This window comes from Balaenoptera physalus, assembly GCF_965194825.1.
Source record: "Balaenoptera physalus genome assembly, chromosome: 7".
In the NCBI taxonomy this organism is placed as follows: Eukaryota; Metazoa; Chordata; class Mammalia; order Artiodactyla; family Balaenopteridae; genus Balaenoptera; species Balaenoptera physalus.
The window spans coordinates 79,994,485-80,014,008 of NC_138886.1; the positions used below are offsets into that span (position 1 = coordinate 79,994,485).

Genomic DNA, 19,524 nt, shown 5'->3' on the forward strand with positions numbered 1-19,524 from the left:
GTCTGCCTGCCAATGCAGGGGACACGGGTTCGAGCCCTGGTCTGGGAAGATCCCACATGCCACGGAGCGACTAGGCCCATGAGCCACAATTGCTGAGCCTGTGCGTCTGGAGCCTGTGCTCCGCAACAAGAGAGGCCGCGATAGTGAGAGGCCCGCGCACCGCGATGAAGAGTGGCCCCCACTTGCCGCAACTGGGGAAAGCCCTCGCACAGAAACGAAGACCCAACACAGCTGTAAATAAATAAATAAATAAATAAATTTTAATAAATAAATATAGCACTGTGTCTTATCGACTTGCTTCTAATGAATAAAATATGGCAGACCTGAGGGGAATCACTTCCAAGTTGAAGCTATAAAATGACTGTGACCTCCATATTAGATGTTCTCCCTCAACCTCTCTTGGCTCACTCACTCTAGAGGAAGCCAGAGGCCATGTTGCGAGGCCGGCCTTTGGAGAGGCGCCCGTGAGTGAGCTAAGCACATCTTTTGCCAAAAGCCACACAGTAGGGCTGGAAGCTGGTTCTCTGAGTCAAGCCTTGAGATAACTGCAGCCATGGCCAGCACCCTGACTGCAGCCTCATGAGACACCCGGAGACAGAAACACCCAGTTAAGTTGTTTCCAGATTCCCGACCCATACATATTAAAAGATGACAGATGTCTGCTGTTTCCAGCTACTAAGTTTTGCGGTAATCTGTTATCACCACTAGATAACTAATACAGAAGCCCTCTATCAATGAAGAGATATACTATGGTCAGGGACTGGAAGACTCAATATTGTTACAATGTCATTTCTCCCCAATTTTATCTATAGACTCAATGCAATCCCAAATGAAATTCCAGCAGACTTTCTTGTAGATGTGGATGAGCTGATTCTAAAATAAAAATGGAAAGGTAAAGAAAGATAGCTAAAACAATTTTGAAAAGAATTAAAAAGTTGGAAGACTCATACCACCTGATTTCAAGACTTACTATAAAGTTACAGTAATCAAGACAGTGTAGGATGGGTGAAAGGACAGATGTATAAATGAATGGAACAGAATAGAGAATCTAGAAATAGACCCACATAAATACAGTCAACTGATTTTTTTTTAAGTTACAAAGGCAATTCAATGGAGAAAGGATAGTCTTTTCACCATATATGCTGAAACAATTTGATGCCCACATGCTAAAAGAAAAAAAAAAATCTCAACCCACATCTCAAAATGGACTGTAGACTTAAATATAAAATGTAAATCTATAAAACTTCTAGAAAATAACATAGAAAAAATCTTTGTGCTCTTGGGTAAGCAAAGGTTTCTTAGACACAACAGCAAAAGCACAATCCACAAAAAGAAAAAAATGATAAACTGGACTCTGTCAAAAGTTAAAGCTTTCAATCTGTAAGAGATACTGTTAAGAGAATGAAAAGATCAGAAGAAAATATTTGCAAATCACATTTTGACAGAGGACATTTTTGTCAGAAAAAAGAACTCTCAAAAACTCAACAATAATATGATAATTAACCCAATCAAACCCCATTTTTAAATGGGCAAAAGATGTGAACAGATACTTCACCAAAGGAGATATATGAATGGCTAATAAGTGTATGAAGAAATGCTCAACCGTATTAGTCATTAGTGAAATGTAAATTAAAACCCTACTGAGGTACCAGTAGGTACCCATACAATAGCTAAATTTCTTTAAATTGATGAAAATAATTAAAAAGTATGAAGTGCTTTCTCTACGGGTATTAAAACTTACTATAAATCAGAGTGATTGAGACAGTGAGGTATTAGTGTAAGGATAAACAAACAGAAAATCAGAATAGAATAAAGAGCCCAGAAACAGACCCACACATATATGGATGCTTGATTGCAAAGCAATGAGGAAAGGACAATCTTTTCAATAAAATGGTACTGGGCCAATTTGTTATCCACAAGGAGGAAGAAGGTTACATCCACGAGTGCTCTGGTTTTCCCAAAGAGGATGATTCTGGTCTCTGGGCTTAAGTGGTACTCTTCTTGCAAGATGAAGCAGAGATCTTTGAGTTTAGGGTTCTCATTGCTGGGATCCATGGAAATACTTTCTAGTTCCTGCAGCTTTTCTGCAAAAGGGGAACATTTTACAAAAAGTTTATAAATTCTAGCAATGTAGAACACACTGTGACCTTTAGCTATAGTTCAAACAGTTTATCTCCCAATCTCTGACCAGAATTTTATGAGAAATAACCATCAATTTAATGCATACATTAAATATACTGATAAATGCATACATTTTTTCCCCCAGAAAGCTGGTTGTTCAGTGTTTAGCAGAACACATATGTATAGCTGATACTTCAGTAGGCAAAAAAAAGCTAACAGTGGGCTTCCCTGGTGGCGCAGTGGTTGGGAGTCTGCCTGCCAATGCAGGGGACACGGGTTCGAGCCCTGGTCTGGGAGGATCCCGCATCCCATGGAGCGGCTGGGCCCGTGAGCCACAATTACTGAGCCTGCGCGTCTGGAGCCTGTGCTCTGCAACAGGAGAGGCCACGATGGTGAGAGGCCCGCGCACCGCGATGAAGAGTGGCCCCCGCTCGCCGCAGCTGGAGAGAGCTCTCGCACGGAGACGAAAGACCCAACACAGCCAAAAATTAAAAAAAAAAAAAAAAAAAAAAGCTAACAGTAATTAGTAATTACCTTTGGGAAAAGCATTTGAGAGAGGAAGAAGAGAGACTTTTCATTTAATATTTTCCTACATTTTTCTTAATATGAAGGCAGTGGGATTATGAGCCATGTTGGTTTTCTTCCTTATAAAGACGTATATATAATTACAGCCTTAATATCATTAAAACACTTCTTAAAAAATTTTTAAACCTTTATAAAATTACTAAAAGTTAAACCAAAAAATGCTACTATCAATTGACTATTTCGATGGGATGTATCCTTTGCAAATCCTACTATTTTTTCCTTCTTCAAAACAAGAAATAGTATAAGCAGCAGATGCTTTTCATAAGCGCCAGATTTCCCTGAAACATCATAGTCCTGACATGTATAATACCTTCTTAAGCCCGGGACAAGTCCCTGGGCGTAACCACGTGTCGCTAAGTGTGACACAATATGTGTAGGCCGTCCCTGGAGTCCCCAGGCTCCACTGGCTTCCTCTCCTGGAAACGCCACCCACCTTCAAATCTCTGAGTGAGAGCTTGCTCAATCTCATCAAATCCTGCTGCTTGGACATTTCTGAAGAAGTCTTTTAAGTAATCCAGAGCATCTTTCATTCGAGCATGCTCATTGATAATGAGGGCATCATTGTGTCTCTGTTGAAAGTGAAAACAGTTTCAGTATGTTTCCAATGTCTAATGCATTCGCTGTACTCAAGTTCAATTTGCTGTAATTAACACAGAATTAATTTTAATAATAAACTTGTCTCAAATCTATTCCAACTTAGTTTTTTTTAAGATGAATGGTCTCTAACAGTACTATAATAAAACCTTAGAACCACACTATAAAAAAAAAGCCCCTCAATTAGCTAGACTCATTAATTAATTAGGATCACTTTGGATTCTAGAATTCTACCTTAGAAGAGAAAGAAAATTCCAAGAAAAATGCAAGTCAAAGATTAAATCACACAAAAATGTAATTCAGACATTCAACTTAACCTTTTTATACACCCAAAGCCATCAATGAATTGTAATTTCACCTGTTCAGAATGATGGTGCTGACCACTTACACCAGATAGTCAATTAAATTCATTAAAATTCTACAAATTCAAACTGACTGAGTGCATTTTAAAATATTTTCAATGGCACGACAAGCAGAGGTGATGGTGGTTGTTGTTGCTTACCTTCTTGATTAGCCAGCCATCAACCAGAGACTCTGGATTTCTCAGCATGTGGCTTGACCAAAAGCAGGAAAACATGTGCTTCAGGATATGGCAACACAACCCACCTACTGAACTTTAAAGATGGCTGTCACTGGTCACGTATCTACAATAATGTGCATCACCACCCAGTGTTTTCCAATTATGCCAATTATGGGAATGCTGAGGCACGGCATACAACCTCGGCCTTTGTTTCTGTCCCATTGCCTCTAGTGCTAGGTTTCAGAGAGCAAAGAAGACGCTGAATGGGATAACTTGTGGAGTTTGCTTCATAAGAACCACCTGGCAAGTTCCTAAGTGATGCTCTCTCAGCTGCCACAGTGCAGCTCCCAGTAGGTGACACGACTGAAATATGCTTTTCCAAAGAAGTCACATACCCACAAATGCGACGTGTAGAAAAACAGTGCTTTACAAATCCTTCTCTCTTCATCTTTGGCATCTGAAACACCATGCACGCTTTCTGAACTGCGATAATCCACTGTTCATATCTCTGTGTTCCAAAATTCCTATTCTGAATTTGAGATAAGTTTTCTGGAAAAAAAAAAAAAAGTTTTTCATTGTGCCATCTGGCCAGTCATTTAAGGTTCTAAGCATGCCTCGCCTTCTAATTTTCTTCCTTACTCTCTGTACACAGATATTCCTCTTGAAACAGTTTTCAGTAGTGTGTCTGTGTACATATACAAGTGTTTACTGAATACCTACTATGTACCAAGAATCAACATGTCTTACATTTAAAATTTCACTTCATTTCACAACCCCATGAGGTAGATATTACATTTTACAGATTAGGAAATGGAAGCTCAGAGAAGCAAAATCATCACGCCAAGTCACACAGCTAGCATACAGGGGGAAACCTGGCAAGAGAAGCAGAACCAGATTGCACGAGCAGGGCGCAAACGGGCAGGTTAGAGCTCGGCCTGGAAGAACAAGGATGCCAGCAGGACACTGACGAGATAAAACTGGTAATTTCAGGCAGACGAGCCAGGTAATGGGGGTTCAGTGGGAAACAGAGTAGAGGTGGACAAACGAGGTGTCAGAATAAGTCTGAAATCAAACTGTGAAAGAAAAGGAAAGAGAAAAGCAAATTAAGCGTGAGAGAAGGCGAGACACCAGGAGTTACGTTGCAGACATCAAGAATTCAACGTCTCCAAAATTCTAAACTCACCTGTGTCTGCCAAAGCTGTTCCTAGTGCTAGAACCAGTACCACCTGCTGGCGCACACACAGGTGCCACACCACCCCGGCCCCCCGCCCTCTCATTCCCACCCAAACCCAGCTAGCCCTTAAAGCTGAATGCTTCCTGTCTGCACAAGCCTCCTCCCTTCACCACCCCATTTCCACTGCCTCTGTTTGGCTCTCTTCATTCACTGGTATCCTCATCTCAGGACTAATCAGTTTAAAATCACCCGTTGCTTCCCATTGCTTTTAGGCTAAAATTCAAACTCAGCTTGGCCTACTGGGCCCTTCACTGGCCCCTGCCTCTCCCATTAGCCTCACTCCTTTCTACTACTCACTTGTTAGAATTATCACGAAATCTTGCAGGTCCTAAAATTCACTGCACTCTCTCCTTCCTCCTGCCATTCCTCCTCTGATGCCATTTCTCTCCTTTTTGTTATAAATTTAATTTTTTTAGTTATTTTTGGCTGCGTTGGGTCTTTGTTGCTGCGTGCAGGCTTTCTCTAGTTGTGGCTAGCGGGGGTTACTCTTCATTGCGGGTGCACGGGCTTCTCATTGTGGTAGCTTCTCTTGTTGTGGAGCAAGGGCTCTAGGTACACGGGCTTCAGTAGTTGTGGCTCACGGGCTCAGTAGTTGTGGTGCACGGGCTTAGCTGCTCTGCAGCGTGTGGGATCTTCCCCGACCAGGGCTCAAACCCGTGTCCCCTGAATTGGCAGGTGGATTCTCAACCACTGCGCCACCAGGGAAGTCACTCTGATGCCTTTTCGACCTCACTTGATTACCTCTCCGTCTTAACTTGGCTGACTTCAAGATCTGTCTCAGGCATCACCTCCCCCGGGAAGTCTTCCCTGCAGCCCAGTCCATGCCTAAGCTCCCATATGCTCCCATGACTCCCAGTGTGTAACTCTGCCCTATACGGCATGGCAACTATTCGCATCTGATTCGCATTGTTTGACTGTGAGTTCCTTGAGGGCAAGACTGTCTTTAATCTTGGTGTTTCCATTACCTAGCATAGTACCTGGCACAACACCTGGTGAATTAATTAATTCATTAACTTTAAAAAGGAGAACAGAACTTGGTGACTTCATGAGAGCCTCAAAAGAAGAAAGAATCAAAGATCACCCCTAGGTTTGAATCTGAGCCTTCATGGGAATGGTGGTTTCATTCATATAAATAGGGAGGTCAGGATGGAAAGCTAATTTGGAAGGCCACGAAAGCAATGAATTGATTTAAATACAGTATTTTTCAGGTGTGCGTGTCCAGATGGATTACTTTGGATTTAAAAAGAGAAAAAAAAAGCAAGAGAAAATAAAGGAGGACTAAGAAGGCTCATGAATAACCTATAATCAAGAAAGTCAGCCTCTAGATATGGTCTTGACATTGTCTGAACTAAGGCGAGTGCAAGACACCAGTGAACAGTAGATGGCTATTCCCAAATGGAGAGAATACAAAATGAGGTTATTCTCACCGAGAGTTATGGTACCAAGTTCTTCAAAGATACTCTTTACCAGACTCTGTCTCTATCATCAACTGAGATATGTTGCATTTAAATCTGTCGGTGGTCCGTGATTCCACTTTCCTGAAAACTAGAGCCATCAAAGGAAAATGAGTATTTTTCAGGAAGCACACTTCATACTGCAAAGCATGCCTCTCCAAACCTTTCTCTGCCTTTGTTACTTCCTCTGTAAAACCCTAAGCCCCAAGCTCACAGGCAAGTCATCTGAATGATAAAACAAATACTCAGAAACCTTGCAGCGGCTCCCTAGTGTTTAATCACTGATTCTAACATCTCTTTCACTGTCTGGGTCTAATTCAACTTCTTACTCAGGCTTTCCTGTTACTGAACACATAGGCCCTGCTCTGACAAGGCTGATATCCATCTTGTTCCTGCAAATGCCACATTTTAAACCCTGTCTGTTCTTTGATCTTCTCCCTTCCCACCCAACCCCCAGGAGTGTTCACAATGTTCCTAACATTCATTTTTGCATTGTATCCACAGAAACTTATTATTAATCATCTACCACATGCCGTGTTCTGGTGATAGCTGAAAAGAACAGGCTCTGTGTTCCAGAGAGGTCTGTCTTCTTAGGGGAGAGAAAGATACACAGCCAAATGACCACACAGAGTGCTGTGACACAGTATGTGCAAGGTGTCATGGAGAATGGGAAAGACTCTCTCATTCTTCCCGGGGAGGCAGTGTCATGGGATAAATAGGGGAAGAGGCAAGAAGGAGTGAGCACAGTCATGTGCAAATGCTCAGATGGACAAAGCTTAGAGACAGAACACACCACATGACCCACTTGAGGAGCCCAAGGAATGCGACTTGGTTGGGCTTATGGGACGTGAGAGGAGATGAAACTCAGGGGGCAGGGGGGACCGGACTATAATTTGTATGGGATATTAAAAGGTGTAGATGGGGTACCTTCTCTACACTCCTTACAAGCAGCTCCCTGACTATTTCAGGTATGTATGTTCTGCCTTTTACTCATTCAGTCATATGCTATTCAGAGAGCAAGGGGATGAAGTCATATGCATCTTCTGTACCGGTCTCCCTTGCTGGGTTAATATAGCATTCGTATTCAAGAAACATTTGTTAGTTGATCTTACTAATAAAATCATATTCTGGTTTTGAGGGAAAATATGATGAGTCCAGATAATTTCACTTCAACCAAAATTACCAGATACAGATTCAAATGATGAATGGGAACTCAGTGTCCGCCTCAGGCACGGAAAGCAGGGAAGGACTGAGCCATCTACATGATTTTCTAAGCACCCCTCTCTCACTGCCAGTACGTTTATAAGAGTTTTGCAGAAATGAAGAGTAAGAATGTTTGCTTTCTACAGGCCACTCCTGAACTTTGTTGGGGAAAGAAGCTGGAAATGTGATTACTTCCCAAGTTTGGGGTTAAATATTTTCCACTAAACAGAGGAAGGGTAAAAATTCAGGGTTCATCTAAATGGCCCTGAACTAAGAATAGCAGAGAGTAACAAAGTCCCAAAGGGCTTGTTACTGGATCCCACTTACACTTCTGGGGCTTATAAACAATCTCCTCCAGTTCCTCCAAGTTGTCTTTGACTGTTGCTACCACTGATGTGTCAAGAGAAGCACACAATTTGCAGATATATTCTGTGGCTTCAGCTGTATTTTTGGCATCCCCAGTGCCAACCGAGGCAGTCAGCCCCATGACCTGCGAGGTGCACTCCAAACCATTAGATGTCTGGGAAATAGCATGATGTTTCCACAACCCTTCATGTAACTCTTTCCTGCTAAAGTAGGTTTTGTTCTGTCTTTTAAACTAACTTCAGATAAAGAGCAAGAACATTATTTTTTTTTTTCTGACATTCTCCATGACATCAAAAATGGAAAGGTCCCCATTAGGCAAAGCACTGAATAAATGCAGGAGTCACTACTCAGCAGCTAAACACAAATCAGCATAGAAGCCAAGAGAGGAAACCCTTTCAAGGCAGGACTTTTCTTTACCCTTGTTTCCCCCATGATGTGTAGAACAACATACTGAAAAGGAAAAGGACTAAACTCAGACACGTTTGCATTCCAATCTCAGCCATGTCACACTGTCTGTGTGTCCTTCGACAAGTATCTTCAGCTGTCTGTAAAGTTGGGAAACAACAGCCATTTAAAATGGTAACTGTGGGACTTCCCTGGCGGTCCAGTGGTTACAACTCCATGCTTCCAATGCAGGGGGCATGGGTTCGATCCCTGGTTGGGGAACTAAGATCCCACATGCTGTGTGGTGCGGCTAAAAAATAAAAAACTTAAAAAAAAAAAAGGTAGCTGTGTGACATAGAGAATCGACTTGTGGTTGCCAAGGGGGAGGGGGGGTGGGGAAGGGATGGATTGGGAGTTTGGGATTAGCAGATGCAAACTATTATATATAGAATGGATAAACAACAAGGGCCTACTATATAGCACAGGGAACTATATTCAATAGCCTGTGATAAACCATAATGGAAAAGAATATTAAAAAGGATGTATATGTATAACTGAATCACTTTGCTGTACAGCAGAAATTAACACAACATTGTAAATCAACTATACTTCAATTTTTAAAAAATGGCAGCTGTGTGAATTCAGTAAGATAACATTTGTAAAGAATTTAGTTTAATGGTCTCTTAATATTTATTCCTTCCTCTCATAGCCACTCAAATATTGAATGACTGAATCATTCAATCAAGCAAGGAATCTAGTTAACTACCAATTTTATTCTAGAAGAAAAATCTGTAAGAATGTGATTTCTACTGAATTTTGTCTATGGGCACCATACTGAATTTCTTTTAACCTGTGCTTCCTAAGCGGGTAATTATTAAGGTTAGAGAACATAACTCAAATGTAAGATCAGTAAACCATAGTCATGGTTTCCAACCTCATTTGGCCCCAATATGACCAGGCGATTCTTCTGTGTTCCTCTCAGTTCTGTCTCCCATTTCAAATCCTCTCCGTTCACCCTGAGCTCCCTCCTCCATTCCCATCTTGATTATCCTCAGTGAACGATCTCTCTCTCCTACATTCGAGAGAAAAGAGGTTATACGCCAGGGATTCCCTACCCTTCCTGCCTCCATCTATTCTCTGTCTTGACTCTTCTCAGCCACTCCTCTCGGAAGACACCAAAAATGGTGTTTCATCTGCTCTCCCGTACTAATGCATCTACTTGCCTACCTATCCCATACCCTCTGGTCTCTCCTGGAATCTTGTTCTGTCAGTCATTCCCTCTCTCCCATCTTGCCTCACCAGCTGCTATTCACTACTTCACGCTCTGAACTCAGGCAATATCAAGAACCTCAATATTTTTGGGAATTCCCTGGCAGTCCGGTGGTTAGGACTCAGCACTTTCACTGCCGTGGCCCAGGTTCAATCCCCAGTCAGGGAGCTAAGATCCTGCAAGCCGTGCAGTGCGGCCAAAGAAAAAAAAAAGAACTTCAAGCTTCTTGAGCACCCCATGCTCTTTCATAACTCTCTGCCTCTGGACACACAGTAGCCTTTACTGAAAACCATCTAGCTATCTACCTTGTAAACTCTTGTTAGTTTTTGCCTATCCTAATTTCTGTTAGGTCTTGCCTTACTTTCATAGCACATTTAGGATCTCTGTCATTTCTGTTCTGTACCACTCCATCATGTGCCATCACCATAAATTATAACATAATTCTCATATATTTTGCTCCCCACAAAACTTAAGCTGTTTGTGGGCAAGGACCATGTCTTTTTATATTTATACCCTAGCGCCCAGCACAGTGCATGACACATGGAGGCACCTAATACGTATTTGTTAAGTGAATAAGTGAATGAATGAATCAAAATTAACGAATGAGTTGTACAATGTGCACTCAGGATCTCAGAAGGACATCCTCAATATGGCCACAAGGGTAAATAAACAGGATTTAGGAAGGTTAGAACTCTTCTGAGAAATCCATCTGACTTTAGAGATACCTGGGGCAGTGAGTCTGAAGATCCTCCAAGTTTCTGATCTAGATAATTAAACACGATCATATTATAAGGATGATGTTTACTAGTGTTGTGGCATTCATCAAATATCATCAAAGTAAAGACAGAGAGTGATGGAATCGTCCCATTTTTAAGGCTGTTCACAAGAATCTGTGGAGTTAAAATGATGATGTCATTGTTCTCAACAGTCTGTTCCACTGAGACACTGTCACATGTTACTCCAGAAATGCCTCCAACTTTGTACCTGGAAAATGACAGAAATTTCCTATTACCAACCATGATGTGAATGAGGAACCACAAAGATATGAAATACTGGGTCAGAACATCGAGAGATTAAATTCTCCCTAAGTCCAAAAGGAACAGATCTGGAGAAAAGTGAAGTGCCAGCACAAAGCCTGACACATAGTAAGTGATCAATAAATGTAAGCTAGGAAGAATTGCTAGTAGAATATATTCCATGTGGCACCTGCAGATAGAGAGGGCTGACTGTAATTCTTGTAAGCCATTGAGAAAGAAAATAGTAAGGAAAAGAGTAATATTAAATAAATCATAAAATCATTAAAAAGTTAAATGTGCCATTTAAATATAAAAGTTATCTTAAGTCATTTACTCATTCGACAAGAGCTAATCAAAGGAATTTAGGATTTCAGGTCTATCTAACAGAAAAGACTTGAATCCATGAAGGAACTACATCTAGATTATGTAAAAGCTTAATCTACTATAAATTTTTTGAATCATGGTTTTCCAAAAGCAACACAAAGCAGAAAACACATCAGTTACATGAAGCTAGAGAAAAAGAAGTTGGACCAACTTATACCTACCCAAGTCTTTCAAAATGCTTTGAGAACACAGATTTCTGCTGCTCATACACTGGGAGCTGAATAGCAAAAAAGACAACTTTCCCCTTTTGTCCTTGTGGAAATTTTTTAAGATGATGTTCACATATAAGAGGTGAAACAAAGGTTTTTCCACAACCTTTTAACATATAAAGAGAAAGACAACATGTAACTAATAGTATACTAAAATACTTCTGTAGAAAGGTCATTATTTTAGGCTCCCCTAAACCCACTGAGTTGACTAGTAAATTGGTGATGTGGGCAGGTTAACAACTGCAGAATTTACACTATGACTGAAAAACCAAGCTATGTCCTAGTTAACATGCATTCAAACAGTCAGGGCCTGCAGGAAGCTAAAAGAGGGCATTTTTCAGGGGCTTCCCTGGTGGCGCAGTGGTTGAGAATTCACCTGCCAATGAGGGGGACATGGGTTCAAGCCCTGATCTGGGAAGATCCCACATGCCGCGGAGCAACTAAGCCCGTGCGTCACAACTACTGAGCCTGCGCTCTAGAGCCCGTGAGCCACAACTACTGAAGCCCGCGCGCCTGGAGCCCATGCTCCGCAACAAGAGAAGCCACAACAATGAGAAGCCTGCGCACCGCAACAAAGAGTAGCCCCCACTCGCCTCAACTAGAGAAAGCCCGCACAGCAACAAAGACTCAACACAGCCAAAAATAAATAAATAAATTAATTAATTAATTTTAATAAATAAATAAATACATAAAAGAGGGCATTTTTCTTTCCTTCCTCATGTTCCTTAAAATACCTTGAGACTATATTAATAGAATGGTTGTCTCAAAAGACAAATGGAACAATCAAAAAACAGAAACTTGCCCATTGTGTCCCAGTGTTCAATAAAGGGGAAAAAAGGAAGCAAACAGAGAAACAATAGCAGTAATGGCAATTGGCTTACCAGTAGGCGCACATATTATTGTGTTTTTTCCTTTCTGAGCAGGTAAAGCAAGCTCTAGTTGGTAATTTCTTGGCTTCAATGGGCTGCAAGTATGAGGCACTTCCGTAAAACAAAAGAAACTAAGTTACCAAACAGTGACTGCTCCGAGGAATCAAGGCAACATGTATTGTCCAACAGACAAGAATTCTGTCTCTAGAAAGAAAGGCCTCATTCAAGAAAGTTTAGAATCCTTGTCTCTAATTAACCATTCCAGCTTCTGCACTGATTTGAAGTATAGAATTCTCCCCCAATGACAAAGTACCAATGGCAAAAAGGAAAAAAACAAAAAAACCCCACAAAGATTTCTTTCTGAAACAATCATGGAAGCCTAATAAGGAGAAACTAAAGCAAGAATGGCCTAATTCAGGGCAAGACAGATGGCCATCAGTTAAAGGAAATGCTATATGAGACAAAACAACCACAAACCCCTCCAAGATCTTTGAAAAACACCTAACTGTGAATACTGAACTCCCAAGTGATCTCTTATTGACGAACAACCATGCTTTGTAATTCTGCAGGCTCTCACATGGTATTCTCTCTTCATAAAATCAGAAGTTTTAAAAAATAATCAGAGGCTTTTCTCACTAACAGATAAGCATACAGAATATTAAGAGCTAGAAAAGACCTTGGAAATCATCTATTGAGTCCAACCTACCCATTTTAAAGAAAATGGGAATTTCTAAAAGGTTAAGTGAGTTCACTAAGGACCTTTACATGTCAGACAAAATGAAAGCAATTTACATTCATTGACTTTATTCTGGAATAACAAAAAATGTGTATCATTCGGTTGCAGAAGTAATCTATAAATTTTCACCTTATGTTGTTATCCCCAAATCACATCTTTCTTCTAACACTATTCATTATAGATCCTAACTGTTTCCCTGATGTCCTTTTATAAATAACTCTTTACGATGGCTTATTATGCAACTTTCTGGTCTCCTCATGAAAATATGCTTCAAGAAACATAAAGTGGGCCTTATAGGGCCATAGCTAACTTATGTGAGAATTAGAGAAAGGAGCCCCTTTTGGAGGACACAGCCCCTCAGTGTATTGTTTGCCAAACAACACAGGCTGGATCTCAGCCCCACTCAACCTCTCAGCTCCACACATCTGTGCAGGGCACACACTTCATCAACATATACTGCAGCCCTGAGATCTTGAGAGGAAACTGAGCAAGTGACTCACAAAGAGTCGAAGTATTTCTTTAGAAAGCAGGGCTGATTTTGGATTTCATAGACATTGAGTTTCTGGGAGGACTCTATTTGCATTTTCAATGTATACATGCAAATACTTAGTGATAAAAGAAGACAAAAAAAGAAGAAAAAAAAGGAAGAAGCTAGCAATAGCTATGGAAGGGAGAGAATGACATTTCTAGTTACAGAGAAAGTATCCATTTTAATATAAATTCTCTTTTCTTTCTTACATTTCCTTAAATACCTTTTCATTAGGCTATGACTTCTGGCACTGCAAAACATGACCCCACACAAAATACCTAAAGAGCATCATTATGGAAAAGAACAAACGATGCTGAGTACCTGAAGAAGGGCATGAATTCTGACTAAGATTCTGGTTTTCTGGTTCTTCCCTGCAGAAAATCTGTACATCCAAAGTTTTCATTTCATCATCCTCAAGATCTTTCATTTTGACATCTTTTGCACCTTTATGAGACCAAAACACATCTTAGAATCTTTACATTATTTGATTACAATCTTGATGGTGAAAGCCCTACAAAGAGATAATACTAAAATTTTAAACTTCCATTAAGATTTCTCACAACTACTCCCTCCACCTTTTAAAACAACCAAAGGAATCTTTTTGATTTCAAATTGAAATCTCAATTTGGAGTTTGAACTCCAGTGTCATTTAGAACTTTATTATTCAAAGTGTGAAACATGGACCAGCAACTTCTTTAGGCGCTTGTTAGAAATGCAGAATCTTGAGCCCCGAATGAATCAGAATCTGCACTTTAGCAAGCTCCCCCGTGATTTACAATCAAACCAAAGAGAAGCACGATTTAGCAGACACTCATGTCTTCCATTCCTGACCCGACCCAAGAAATCAGATGTGTATTTAGACAGATAATTTCTGGAACAATTTGTGATCTTAAAGAAGCCCACAAAAGGCTAAAACCAGACACTCAGATGGTTTACCAAACTCAGCCTTTAAAATAATGCTCTGAGAAGATGTTATTAGATTCAGGAAGCCAAATGATGGCTCAGATACTTAATCACAACAGATTCTTTTTTCCAATCCTGTTCCAGTTCAGTTCCAGATGGCTTCCAGGCAAGAGAATCAGGCAATGTCCATCATGATTCTACTCTGAAAAGGTGGTGAGTCCTGGAGTTTGAACCTTTAACTCTAGAATTTTCAAGCTATTTCTCTGATAATCTAAACCCAGACGGCGAGCTCAGACTCTGCCATCCTCAAATGCTTTGGGCAGGATGGGCTAATTCTGGATGAGAGTGGTTTGTCCTGGTCCTTTTTTAGGGGTTATATACAACCTAACTAATTCTGTAGATTAAAAAACCACCTGCCTTCCAGAACTCAAATTCATGCTGGTCTCTCACTAGAGATGTAACCATGAGTATTTGCAGGGGAAAATGCCTGTGACAGTGAGAGAAAAACAGGCAGGACTGAAGGAAGCCCTAAGTAGAATTATGAGGAAGGGCATGTTTTCAGACCCTCCCACCCTTCCAAATAGCCTACCTTTCTCTACCATCCACAGTTCACTGAACTTGCTCTCTTCTTTCTCCAACGCAAGTTTCAAAGTTTTGGGCCAGTTCTCCTTGTCTGATCTGAGAAGGCATTCAACCATTTTCTCTGCACCTGCCATCAGCCCCTTGATGGAACAAATCTAAGCAAGACAAATGCAGTTGATTGATCAAGTTCAAAAGTTTTCATTTTATGAGTTTTTACTGAAGAAATATCAATTCAAGTACTATCTGATTTAAAATCATTGTGTACTTTGGTTCACTAGGTTTCCTTCATGACCGTTCTTGACCCATCCAACTCAATCTTTTGAGATACCCTTTCCTTCATCCTTGTCCTCTACATGTGATATCGACATGTCAAGCCATGTGTTCTTACCTCCTCTGAGATGTTATCTGTATCATCATCAGCTATATTAGGAAGACAATGAACCTATTTGACACCCCTTCAAAATATGGATATATTGGCATAGGTATATTTGGAAGGATATGACAAAATATTAACAAATGCTTTTTTCTGGGTAGTGGGACTTACATGACTTTTATTATTAATCACAATAATGAAAATTTATTGAGCACTTATTATTATGTGCCAGGGATATGTAAGCACTTTACATATATTATCTCATTCAATTCCTATAAAAATACCATATTAATAAGGTACTATTATTATTTCTATTTTATACAGGAAGAAACAGAGGCTTAGAGAAACTAAATAACTTGCCTAAGATCACATCACTAGTAAGTGGTTGAGCTTGGATTAACAAAATTTATTTGTGTCCAGAGCCTGAACACTTAACCACTGGAGTCCATAGCCTTTTTTCTTTTTTTAATTAATTAATTAATTTATTTATTTATTGGCTGTGTTGGGTCTTCGTTGCAGCATGTGGGCTTTTCTCTAGTTGCGGCGAGCGGGGGCTACTCTTTGTTGCGGTGCACGGGCTCCTCATTGAAGTGGCTTCTCTTGTTGTGGAGCACGGGCTCTAGGCGCGCAGGCTTCAGTAGTTGTGGCACACGGGCTTAGTTGCTCCATGGCATGTGGGATCTTCCTGGACCAGGGCTCGAACCCGTGTCCCCTGCATTGGCAGGTGGATTCTTAACCACTGCGCCACCAGGGAAGCCCCCTTTTTTCTTTTTATTTGCTAAACTGTTTGGTTGTATTTAAGTTTGCATAAAATATTATTCCCAAAAGTAATAAAATAATTTTATCTGAAAATAGGGCAAACCTGAAAAAAACTTGTGACACAAAAATTACTCAGATCACAATTAAAAGTACTCTTCTAGGTAATTATGCCTTAGATTTGAGGACTTTTGCAGATTTCAATGATCTTGCTCAGGTCTAAAATAGCATAGAAAATAGAAGACATTCCCCATGTTCAAATTTTTCCCCCAAATTCAATACTTAATATTAATTAAAATACCTGAATAATTTCTTCATATTCCTGATTAATTAAACATTCAGATATTTCAGGAAGGATACCTTTTGGATTGATCGTGGATTTAAATTCTGGTTGTAAACACTTTAAAAGTAATCTATACTCCTCCAACCTTTCAATTTTTTGGAAATCCCAACTTTCAATGGCATCATAAAGTCCAGAATAACCTGAAAAGTAGGAAGAAAATGGGGCTTTTAGAACACCAACTAAAAAATACTTTGAGATTAATATCATAGAAATCATGTTTGAATATTCAGTGAAAGAACTGAAAACATATCTGTAAATCACCTCCATTATTTATGATCTTTCAAAAAGAAAATTCAGTATTCATTTTAGGCACCCCACATTTCAGGTCCTCTAACAACGTTTACCATCTCTTAGGAGAAAGTACTAAGGATAAATTTGAAGTCTTACATTTGGTCTTAGTATGAAATCTTCCTTCCGAGGTACCCCATGGACTTCACCTCAACCTCTGATTTGCCTTTCAAATGAGTCAAACCTTCATGCTATTAAGTTATCTCCTCAGTGCAAAGTAGTAAAAAGGGCAAAAAGAAATAGAAATTTTAATTCCTGCCCCTCAGGGGCTTACCTCCTACATTATTCCAAGAAAAGAATAGTAAGTATAATGGGAAATTTGAGGGGAAAAAAATTATTTTCAACTGTAATAATCCAAGAATGCTTGGCCCTAAGATTCTCTTAGCAGAATAACCAGGCTTGTCTGACTATAAGGCCCACACTCTTTTCATTAGGCTATAAAGACTATAACCAAAAAATGAGCACAGATGAACCTACTACCAGACTTAAGAGCTAGAATATTCCAGTACCTTTGTGGGTGTATACCTCCTCTCTCCCACCCTTCTATCTTCCTGCAAAGATACTACCATCCTGTATTTGATTTATCACTCTTGATTTTTTTTTGAATAGTTGCATGGCCTATGTTCAGTTCCCTATACAATACACGTTTAGTTTAAGCTTGTTTGAAACTTTATAATTATATCCTACTAAATGCAATTTTCTCTGACTTTTTAAAAAGTTTAATATTACATTTCTAAGTTTCACCTGTGTTGTCGTCTGTAGCTATGTTCGTACATTTTCATTGCAGTATAATAGACTCTTATGAATATCATAAAATTTATTTATCCATTCTCCTCTTGAAGGATACTGGGGTTGCTTCCAGTTTTGTTTGTTTGCTTGCTTGTTTTTGGCATCACAAATTGATTATACTATGAACATTCTTATATGTGTATTCTGGAATATATGTGTTAAGAGTTTTTCTAGGGCATATATCAATACTTAAGAGTGAAACTGCTGGACAGAAGGATACAGGAGAGTTGAACCATACAAGATGATGACAATTGTTTTTCAAAACAGTTGTAGCATTTACACTCCCTATTGTGATCCTTAAGATTTCCCATTATTAAAAATCCTCTTCAAAACTTCATACTGTTGGACTTCTTAAATTTTGCTATCTAGCACTTATAAAATGCTATTTCATTGTGTTCCTAATTTACAATTTCCTAATTGCTAACTGGACTGAGAATCTTTTCATATGTCTATTAACCTTTCATGCTCCCCATTCTTTGAAGTGTCAGTTCACATCTTTTGTCTTGTAAATGTTTTCTTTCTTTTTCTAATTGATTTTGAAGCCTTTTAAATATATTATGGATACTAATTCTTTGGTGATTATATATTTTGAAAATACCCTCTCCCAGTTTGTCACTTGTTTTTTCACTTTCTGTATAGTGTTTTTTGATAAACAGATGTTCTTAATTTTAATGTCATCAAATTTATCAATCTTTTATAGTTAATGCTTTAATGTCTTATCTCATAAATCCTGCCATATCCCAAGGTCATAAAAGTGCTCTTCTGTATTCTTTTCTAAAATTGTAAAAATTTTGTAAAGCCCCTATCACCATGTCTAGCACTCAGTAAATAGTAATTATTATTTATAAAGCAGAAGGATTATATCCACTTTTCCATTCTTTTGTTCTTACAGTTAACAATAAATGTTGGCTATTATAATCAGAGGTTAATAGGTACCACTGAGAGTCAGTGTGGTATAGTAAAATGAGCACAGAATCTGAATTCAAATCCCAGCTCTGCCCTTACAGGCTATAATCACAAACAATTCACAATCTGTGAGCCTCAATTCCCTATCTGTAAGATGGGAATGAAAACAGTACCTACATCCCAGAGTTATGAGAATCAAATGAGATAATCCATTTAAAGGACTTGGCATGCAGTAAGCCCTTATTATACAATGCCCAAATCTGTCTATCCACTCATTCCTCCTGACTGCAGTAATCAAAATGACTGAGTGCCTAGGAATGATATTGGTACGGCCTATGAAAAATTCTGTTAGAAGTCTAGGTTAGTCATTTCTACCCAATTCACACAAATATTTTGCTGTTTATAATTAATTCCCTGAATGGAAACTTGGATCCTTCTACTATATGGTCCCATCTAACCATAATTTCTGTGTTTGCAAATCTCACCATATGCCTGTTTATTTAAAAAGAAAAAAAATAAAATAAAATTGTTAAAATTTTGCCATTAGGAAGAATTAAGTCTTTAATTCTTTTGATTTATTGTGGGTGTGAGAGTGGGTGTGTGTGCATGGAATGAGGTAAGGAATACAAATTTACTTGTACCCACGTGGATACGAAAGTTAGGGTTTGCCTGGTTTTTAACATTATCCTGTTTAAAATGGCCCATTGTAATTTATCAAAAAGCCCCTCCTTTCCGAGTGATCCCCCTTTCCCAGTGATCTTCAATACATCGGGTTTCTATAAATATATGAGTCATAATATATAAATATTAATATATGAGTTTCTAAAAATATGAGATAATAAACTCATATTAATATATGAGTTTCTATATATAATATATAATATATAAATATAACATATAAATATATATTATATATATAAATATATATAATATATAAATATAAATATATGAGTTTCTATAAATATATGAGATACTTTCATGGTCCTTTTTCCAGGCTTTTGCTAAGACATGTAAAAAATTAATAAACAGAAATCTCAATTAAATAGAGTCAGGAGACCAGAAGGGGGCGCTCTCATGCCCTGTGAGCATAGCAGAGCCCAAGAGGAAGAA

At 39.1% G+C, this 19,524-nt stretch overlaps 1 protein-coding gene across 1 annotated transcript in view; it reads right to left on the reverse strand.

Moving 5' to 3' along the window:
* RIGI (RNA sensor RIG-I) overlaps positions 1 to 19,191 on the reverse strand; it is a 38,562-nt gene extending 19,371 nt beyond the window's left edge. The window contains 13 exon segments of the mRNA XM_082467663.1: positions 1,936 to 2,084; positions 3,140 to 3,275; positions 4,216 to 4,274; positions 4,277 to 4,369; positions 6,482 to 6,525; positions 6,527 to 6,599; positions 8,039 to 8,201; positions 10,457 to 10,715; positions 11,293 to 11,446; positions 12,222 to 12,323; positions 13,796 to 13,918; positions 14,967 to 15,114; positions 16,390 to 19,191. Of these exon segments, the coding sequence (XP_082323789.1) occupies positions 1,936 to 2,084; positions 3,140 to 3,275; positions 4,216 to 4,274; positions 4,277 to 4,369; positions 6,482 to 6,525; positions 6,527 to 6,599; positions 8,039 to 8,201; positions 10,457 to 10,715; positions 11,293 to 11,446; positions 12,222 to 12,323; positions 13,796 to 13,918; positions 14,967 to 15,114; positions 16,390 to 16,698 (1,812 nt within the window). The 5' untranslated portion in view covers positions 16,699 to 19,191.
* Between the last annotated feature and the right edge of the window lie 333 nt (positions 19,192 to 19,524).